Source organism: Marmota marmota, unplaced genomic scaffold (genome assembly GCF_001458135.2).
Source record: "Marmota marmota marmota unplaced genomic scaffold, marMar, whole genome shotgun sequence".
NCBI lineage: Eukaryota > Metazoa > Chordata > Mammalia > Rodentia > Sciuridae > Marmota > Marmota marmota.
In genome coordinates, this window is record NW_026000082.1 from 30,382,749 (window position 1) to 30,392,046 (window position 9,298).

General features: G+C 44.2%; 1 protein-coding gene and 1 non-coding gene across 5 annotated transcripts in view; one reads left to right on the plus strand and one right to left on the minus strand.

Moving 5' to 3' along the window:
* The window catches only part of LOC107141522, an 18,324-nt gene extending 14,258 nt beyond the window's left edge, over positions 1-4,066 (plus strand). The window contains exons 2-3 of one of the 2 annotated variants that reach the window (XR_007352123.1): positions 1,451-1,584; positions 1,954-2,094. This is a non-coding gene — a transcript (uncharacterized LOC107141522). Of the gene's footprint in view, positions 1-1,450; positions 1,585-1,953; positions 2,095-2,508 lie in introns of those variants that run through there. The other variant, XR_007352122.1, reaches the window with a different exon arrangement.
* LOC107141989 (S100P binding protein) overlaps positions 2,410-9,298 on the minus strand; it is a 49,761-nt gene continuing 42,872 nt past the window's right edge. For all 3 annotated transcript variants that reach the window (XM_048815814.1, XM_048815816.1, XM_048815815.1), the window contains one exon: positions 2,410-2,703. In XM_048815814.1, the coding sequence (XP_048671771.1) occupies positions 2,472-2,703 (232 nt within the window). In that variant the 3' untranslated portion in view covers positions 2,410-2,471. The remainder of the gene's footprint in view (positions 2,704-9,298) is intronic.

Here is a 9,298-nt window from a genome sequence, read left to right on the forward strand (position 1 = left end):
TTTTTTTTTTTTTTTTTTTTTTTTTTTTTTTTTTTTTTTTTTTGTGTGTGTGGTGCTGGGGATTGAACCCAGGGCCTTGTGCATGCAAGGCAAGCACTCTACCAACTGAGCCATATCCCCAGCCCAAAGTGTCCTTCATCTTTGAAATCAACTCAACTGACATTTAACTGATCGAACACCCCATTCCAAAGAGTAGTGTTACAGTCAGAACCAAGAAGAGCCCTGTGCTCGCAAGGAACTCAGTCTGGGAGAAGCCAGGCCCAAACTTAACTATAATTCAATGTGTGATGAGTGCAACAATAATACCAAGGATGGGGGCAGAGGAGAGGGAATTAATTCTGGAGCTAGGAGTAGAAATCAAGAAAAACAGAGCGGAGATAACATTGGAGTTGAACTTTGAAGGAAGAACAGGTGCTCACCAGGCAGCCAGAAGAGGAAGGGAGTCCTGGGCATGATGTAGTCAAGAAACAAATTAAGCTCAGTCTGGCCCACTGTGGCTGTGACCTAGGAGAGAAGGCAGAGTGTGGGGGAGTAAAGCTCAGTGAGTCTTTGGAGTCTTCTGAGAAATTTGAACACGTTGCTAAAGCCTGAATTACATGGTAGTTGAGAGGACATGCTCTGTTGAGAAAGCATTGGGGGGAAAAATGATCCTCAGGGCATGTAGAGAACAGGCACTTGGGACAGAAAGCAGGAAAAACAAAGGGTCGTACAAAAGAGGAGGTTTGCTTGTAGCAGATTATTAGATTTGGCACCCATAGTATTTACATAATCATAACACCATAAGCATAGTGAATTAACCCAGAATTGTGGTGTAATTCTGTTAGGAGATGGAGAAGGAAATAGAGGGAGTTATTAGGCTTAATCTACTATGATAGGAAGTCAATGGATATTTAAAATAGATCATGAAATAACACTATAAATTCAGAGGTAAAAATGGGAAAAACATCTAGAATTGGAGTTGGTTGCCTTAATACTATCTTTCAAAAACTAGTGTTCACATATTTCTGACTTGATAAAACTAGACATTTAACAGGCCCTGGAGTTCCTCTCCCAGATGCACCGTGGTGTGATAATAATAGGTATCCTTGAGTTGTAAGGACTAAGTGAAGCTGCATGTGTCTGTACACAGCACAGGGCCAGGCACATGCTCAACAAGTGCTGTTATTGTTTTGTTTTCCCCTAAAGGAAAAGGGAGCTGCCAGAGGTTTTCAGGAAGGGCGGGGAGGAGGCATGATCAGGTACATGCTGTAGGAAGATCTGCCCAACAGCAGCAAGAGGGACGGCTGGTGAGAGGAAGGTGGAAACAGGAGCTGGAGGCTGGAGGCAGGCTCCAGCAGTGGAGCAGGGGAGGCCATCTGGAACAATGTTGGCAAGCCCTGATGAGGATGAAGCACGAGGCATGGCAAGTACTCAGCCCTGGCCTCTGACGGCTCCCGCGTGTCCTCCCTAGGTGTCATTGCCCTCTTCTGCCGCCAGTATGATATTATTAAGGACAACGAACCAAATAACAACAAAGAAAAAACCAAGAGTGCGTCAGAAACCAGCACACCAGAGCACCAGGGCGGCGGTCTCCTCCGCAGCAAGGTGAGGGCCAGTCCTGGGCGGCTGGGAGGGTGGCTCCATGCCTTGTGCGCTGGTAGTCCCTGGACTGCAAAAGGGGTCAGCTCAGGGCCTGGCATGGCTGCAGCTGGGCAGAGCCAAGCTTGGCCACTGCCTGTGTGACACGGGACACTGCAAATTGATTTTGGATCCTCTCCTTTTGCAGGATGCCAGGGACCAGTAGTGACTTAAAAAAAAAAAAAAAGAAAGAAAGAAAAGGCGGTGGGGGGTGGAGTTCCTGGTTGGTGTGGGGCCGTGAGGGTAGGAATGCTGTACTCATTTTCATTCCTGCCATGCTACGTGTCTTGGGCAGGTGTTTACCGCTGTACTTTCATTTCCTCTTCTGTAAAACAGATATGAAACCTTTTCAGTGCTTGCTCTGAGCAGCTCAGAAGAAAGACATTAGAGAATGTGAGAGGATTTCATGGTTCTGACGATGATTAGCCAACAAACATCTGGCCCTCTCTGCATCTCCTTCTTCTTCCATCTCCTTGTATCCTCGGGCTTACTGTCCTCTCTCTTGGCTTCTCTCTTTCTGGCGCCTTTTCCTGAAGCCTCTTATTAACTCCCATCTCCAGAAGCACCTCAACAATGTCCGTGGCTGAGGCTGTGCCCAGAGGCAGATCTGCAGGATGTGAGAGAACCCGCCAGAGGGATGACTCTGCTGGGGTAGACTGGGTACCAGGGCAAGAGGCCCGGATTCAGTCTTGGCCACTCAGCTGAGTTTGAAAAGGCAGAGAAACAAGACTTACAGGCAGGGCTACTCTTTTCTTTCCACAAGGGACAAGAGCCTGATTTTTTAGGCTGTAATCCTGCTACTCCATTCCTCCTTCTGTCCTCTCTGTTTCCCACCTTTCAAGAAGTCTATTCAATCAGTTTTGGCCGCTTCTCCCATTTTTTCCCTCCCAGTTTCCAAACAAGTCCTCAGTGAACATCATCGAAGCATGACTGCCTGTCTGCAGGGAGAAGGATTTCATTTTTCTTCTCTGCTGGTCCCTGGGTCCTGGGCACAGAGAGAGAACTGACCGCAGCAAGGGAGGAGGCACAGTTCTTCCTCTTCCCCATCTTAGTCTGATGACAGAGGCTGAACTACAAACCCAAATTCTGCAAAAAAATAAATAAAATAAATAATAATAATAATAATAAATAAATAAATAAGTAAATAATAAGCCACAAAACTAAAAGGCCTGGTCCCATCCTGGGAAAGGAAAAACTGCATGAGACACAGCCTTCTGCCTCCTCTCCTCTCCTGGACTGGCTTCCTCTTTGAGAAAATGCACAAAACCCTGGGAGATGACAAGTACCAAGACTGACTCAAGCTGTGTCTTTCAGACCGAGGCGCATCAGGGAAGCCATAGGGCTGCCATCAAGCCTTTTCTGGATCCAGCCATCAAGGACTTGTTTGTGGTGTGATGCACACCCTTGTGAGTGTGTTTCAGAGGTCACCTGCTAGGTCTCTTTTGGAAAAAAAAAATCAAAAACTGGAGGGTACCACTCCAGAGGGCAGAGGTTTCTCCCAAGGTCTGAGCTCGTTGTTGCCTGCATCCTGTTTTCTTTGACCCTGCCTTTGATGGTAAGATCATCAGCTGGGGTCTGAAGAAGACCTGGAAGGTACTTACTGGCCCTGTCTTTTTTAGCAAGCATCTCTTGGGAGTTTCAGCAGTGCTGGCTTGGACAACTGAAAAAGCACATCCATGTCCTGCATCCTGGGGGCTGCTGAGCCACCCACTGTAGAACGGTAGCTGCTAGAAGACAGGCACGAGCCATTCACCATAGACAGAAAGAGCAGCCTGGCTGTCACTACTGGCCTCTGGGGTCTTCATATCTTGCCATCTCATCCAAGGTTCTGTGAAAGTTACCCAGGGTCCTCATGTCCTTCCCTAGAGCCTGAGTGGTGTAAGGTGACAGGTCTCTCCACTGCCCCTTACTGGTTTTTAAAAAACAAAAAAATGGTGCTTGATGAGGGAACCAGACTCTTCCCTGAGACTGACACATTATGGCTACCAAATGCTTGAATAGGAAGAGGCGAACTGTGCATCTTCCGCTGGTGGCCAAGGCAAGGATGTGGAAGGTTGTGCCTAACACAAGCCTGACACACAGCAAGTACTCAGTAAAAATATGTTGCACTGACTGGTAAGAGCACCAGCCTCCTCCAAGCCAGAGAGCTGAAAGCCATCACCCAGTGACCACCTCTTCCTTTCAGTCTACAAGAGCTCTCAAGGATGGGTCAGCCAGCACTCTGCTTTGGAGTGTGGCAGCACAGGAGTGGAGAGACAGGAGAATGGGCAGATGTCAGCAATACTAAGGGCTTCCTCCTGGGAGGGCATGGGGCTCCACTCATCGTCTTGTGACTTCCATCCCTGCTGAGTGGGGAGCAAGGCTCCTTAAGGGAGAGGTCCTTACCTCTGATCCAGTTAGAGCAATAATCACTTTTTAAATGTAAAATAAAAAGACAAATGAAAAGGCACATCCTTGTCTTCTGGTAAATGCCCAAATGTTGCCCTCTTTTTCTGGCAATTGGCAGCAAGTCAGGATGTGTGGAGGAGGGAATCAGTTCTCTCTTCCATTTTGGCCTGCAGCTTCTTAGGGACATGCCTGCCAGCCAAGCTGGAGTTGGAAGGGAATTCTTGAACAGATGGGGGTGCACGTGTAGGAGAAGAAAATAGCTGCTCTATCATCCTCTTTCTGAGGCTCCCCCAAGCCCAGCTTGGGCTGCCTCACTGCATAGGTATGCAGGCTGGTGCTGTTTTAAAAAACAAAGGACTTTCCTCACTGGACCAGGCTGGGTGCTTTCCCTGGCTAAAGGAATGCAGTTCTTATCTCCCCAGGGTAGGGAAGGAGGGAAGAGGATTTGCAAAGGCTGCTTTCAGAGGTTCAGTATTCACAGCTGCTGTTCTGGGCTGTTAAAGGAACATCAATGTGATCCCAACAGTAAGCTGAAAGGCAGAGAGTAATGATGCCATTAGCCAATGAGCAAACCACTAAGTGGGGCACCTCAAAAATTCCTGTTCAGAGCCAGGGAAAGCTTGGATAGAAAATGTCAGATGAGCAGGGCTTGGAGTAGGCTATTCAGAAAGTTCTGAAAGCAGAGGGAAGATAGGTCCCAGAGACTAGGCGGGGAGGGAGGACAGGAAATAAAGAGCACACAGAATTCTAAGCCAGCCTCAGAAAGGTACTCAGGCCCTCTGTACCCATCTAGTGTCAACTGAAAAAAAAAAAAAAAAAAAAAAAAAACCTCAAGTCAGTATTATGTACAGTGGGACTCAGGGAGCTCTATTAATGGGGGCTTCCTGTCTTCAAATTCATCTGTGCCTCTGATACATAAAAAGGGTATGAGGGAAGAACAAACAAGCTCTCAGTTTAAGTAAAATTCCATCCCTTTCCATTGCCTCCCTAAACAATTAATGGTGCTTTTCCTGAATCAACTGTATTTGCATAGTCAAACCCCTGCAGGTAATGAACTTGGTCCTTTCACCTCTCACATAGATCCCACAGCTTGGGAAAGGTTCTGACAGCCCTTTGGAGACCAAAAGACCTCATTTGCAGACCACAGTAGCCTGTAGGAGGAATGCTGGTCCCAGAGGCAGGGGACACTGCCTGGTAACCTACACTTCAGGCAATCACTTTTCTGAGGATATCTTTGGTTTTCGTTTTACCAAAAATGGTTAAGAAGAGAGAGGATTCTCAGATTCTTACAGTAGGGACCAAGGGGGGCAGTCTCCCAGAAACAAGAGGGGAACCCAGGGCCTCAGGGGAGGGAGACAGACTGGTGGATGTTTCTGTGGGCAGGAGTCCTTCTCTCCTCCAACTCCTGTCCTTTTAACCCCTAACTTCTTAGTATGGGCTTCCTCTAGAATCCTTTTAAAAAATTTCTAATTCAACTTTTTACAGAAATCTGTAGCATCTTGTCAATCCATTTTTGGGGGGGCCAGGGGGTACCATTGACCGGTACTTGACCACTTGAGCCACATCCCCAGCCCTATTTTGTATTTTTATTTTTAGAAACAGAGTCTCCCTGAGTTGCTTAGCACCTCGCTTTTGCTGAGACTGGCTTTGAACTCCTCATCCTCCTGCCTCAGTCTCCCTAGCCGCTGGGATTAGAGGCGTGTACCACTGTGCCCAGCAGTTGCCAATGCATTTATGTTTCAGATTTCTTCTTTCTCGCCCTCTTTAAACTTATTTGGCAATTTTTGAATTATGCTTTTAAGTAGTAGCCCCCAAGAACAAATTACTTCTATAAATGGACACTGCCTCCTCCAGCTCCAGCCGTACCAATAAAAAAAATATTCCTAAGCATGCAAATGTGGCTTGAAGCTAAATTGAAGATCTTTGTATACAAATGGTTCCTTAGTGATAACAACATTCCAAGATTATCATTTGTACTGCATTCAAAATTACCCAAAGATCACATTCCACTTCCTTCTCAGTGGGTGCTGGGGAAGGCTAGATTATCTGTCTATGGCATGTTCCAGTTGTTATAAGAAGAGAGCAGGTGGGAAGGAATGACAAGGCAGGAGTTTGTTCATTAAGGAATTCCAAAAGTGACCAGCTGACACTTCCTGATGACAAGTGGAAATTTTTTCCTGACAGGTGCTCTAGCATACAAAGCAAGCATACCCTGGACTCAGCTTAGGAATAATTCTGTTCTCTCTTAGAAAAAGAGGACAAAAACGGGAAAGAACACTATGAAAAACAGGGAATTCAGCTTCCTAGTTTTAGGTGGTTAGTTTCCCTTTCTGTGAAAGCTCAAAAGGGGTCTTGTTACGAGAATGAGTCCATTCCTAAGTCTTAGACAAGGTCCATTTCTCCTTTTCCATAACCAATGAACTGAGGGTAAGGAGCACCACCATTTCAGAGAATTCATTCTATTCTCTGAAACCTTTGCAGCCTACAGAGTAGCACATTGCTAAAAAGGAAATAATTACCAAAGGATATCAACACCTGACAAGAACACAATGGGTATGTGTAGGTCCAGTACCTCAGACTGAGAGAAAGAGTATCCAGTAGCTAAATACTTAACACATTTATATTAAGCCTCTTGCCTGGACTCTCTTGGTTTAGAATATATGCACTTACATAACTTACAGAACAGCAGACAAGTGAGCCTGTCCAAATATATTGCTCTCTATTTTCTAAGCATGAGTTGAGATTTTAAAAGCATTGGCTAATATAGGTGACCACCTATTATTTTCTGATCTTTTATCTTTGCTCCTGGGGGTAAGTCTAAAATTCAGGATCTAAGGAAAACTATCTCTCCCACATCTATCCACACTCATCCAACCTTTACCACAGGTTCTTAGAGCAGCAGTTTCTAGAAAAGTTGGGTTAAGAACACTCATCAAGGGGCTAGGGTTGTGGCTCAGTGGTAGAGCGCTAGCCTGGAATGTGTGAGGCACTGGGTTTGATTCTTGGCACCACATATAAAAAATAAATAAAGGTCCATCAATAACAAATTTTTTATATATATATATATATATATATATATATATATGAATGAAGAACACTCATCAATTTTGTACTATTGATTCTGGTTTCTCACATCTTCAAAGGGAGACTATCATGGAGTAGTATGGCTTCTTCATTAACCAGTGCCAGCTCTGGAAAAGCAGAGCTATACCAGGTAGCCACACAGCCATGGGAAATGAGCAAGGCATCCTGCCTGCCTGATGAGGGCTGAGCCATCTTCCCCTTCTGCAAAAACAGCAGCACAGTGATATTTCAGGCTCCTGACATGCATCATACGTAGCTGCAAATCCCAATCACTTTCAACATTTCTTAACTGCTGGGGCACCTTTCTCAACACTGTAATTTACCCTCAAGAGAAAAAGGAGCAAAGCACCCTCGCCTTCCCAGAACCATATTCTATTAAATGCCACCCCCTTCCTATATCCCACTAATCTACCTACGCAAAATAGAAAAGCAAATAACCCTCCTCCAAAGCCCGCAACAGACGGCCACAGTACATATGCCACTGACAAGAACTTTTATTTCTTTTTAATGACATTAAACACAACTGCTACAGGGAAAAAACATGATACAGAGGAGGCACCAAAACTTCAGTTTCATAATTGATCCTGACAACAATGCAAGTAAATCAGGGCCTGTATTAGATGTAGAACTACAGGTTATTTCAGGCTCCTTACTTATAAGTAAACTATCTAAACAGCACATTTTTACTCTGCTTTGTCAAGACCCCCTGTGGTGATAATGTCATCATGGATGAAGAAAGTTAGGTAGGCAGTTAAATGCACATAAAGATTACTCAAACTTAAAAATACAGCAGGAATTCCACCTGAAATACTAGACTTAGAGGGCAACACCAAATACAAGAGATTTGTAGCTCTGAAAAGATTAAAATTTCAGATTCTACCCACTACCATCTTTAAGGCAAATATGCCAGATAATGAGTTTTCTTTGGCTTTTTTATATCTTAAAGAATACCATGTTAACCACTAGAGAACAACTCTCTCCTCCCCCAGTCCAAAAGATTTAATTAAGCTGCTAAAGCTTTGGAAAAACAGAATTATATGAGCTAAGAGGAAATGTGATTGTCACATTGTCTAGTTAACCTGTCACTCATTTAATTTGGCAAAGGCAATGCTCCTATTACACATTCAGTCGTAAACCCTCCAGTACCAGGACAGGAATATGAATCTTAGAGTTCTGCCTAAGCAAAAATGCTGTCTTTTCACTCCTGGGTTGTCTGTGGGAACTAGACAGCTATAAAGCTAGCTATTCCAGCTACATTTAATTTTAACTACACTTTGGTCTCAAAGGTGGGTTTGGCATGTCTCACTCCATTAGGCTAATTTAGAACATCCTGGAGAAGTGACCAGTTAAGTAAATGCCAATTTTGCCAACTGAAATACAGATTTAGACTACTGCCTTTAAATGGAATTTCTTCATTGCATTTTACTTCCAGAATCTAAAACAAACATCCAAGGAAAAGAGAGTCCTTGATTGGTTAAAAACAGTAAACACATAGGGATATCTATCCAAATTTATTGGAGGCTTGAATGACTAATCTTCTCCCAAGTCCATTTCTAAAGTGGGTAGAATGTTTAAGATGGGTTACTCACATACAAAGATGGGGCTGATAAAACAATACAACCAGAGAGGCTACAGCAACTATGAACAACTTTCACAGAGTGAAAAGCAGCAGCATGAATGCCAGACTGCAAAACTTCCTAAAATAATGTCTAGAGCTGCCTGTAAAGAGAGAATAACAAATTTCTAAGATGTCTATTAAGACAGATGCACAAAGTTTGTCAGCTTTGGTTAGAACACCAAACCTTATAATCAGGTAATGCCTTTGTGCACATGCTCAATCACAATACCATTAGACCCACTTGAATAGTTATGTGAAGGTATACATCCAGGCCTGAAAAAAGAGGAGATGGTAACATTCAGGGTCTAAAGGCACCTGTTAACCAATAATGGAAACAAGTACCATTCCAAAGTATCTCTCACAGGAGGAAGGCTCCTTGGCTAGTACCCATAAAGTAAGGATTTAGCAGATGAAATTAAAGACCAACTGACATCTCAATGACATTGGGCAGCTCTTCAATAAAGAGAGCAAGGAGGCCGTTCAAAAGAGGCATATCCATGTCAAAAAGGATATATAAACACTGCTTTAAGAACCCTAGAGAGCAGAGTGGTCACTGGGGGTGAAGGACCAAAAAAAAAAAAAAAAAAAAAA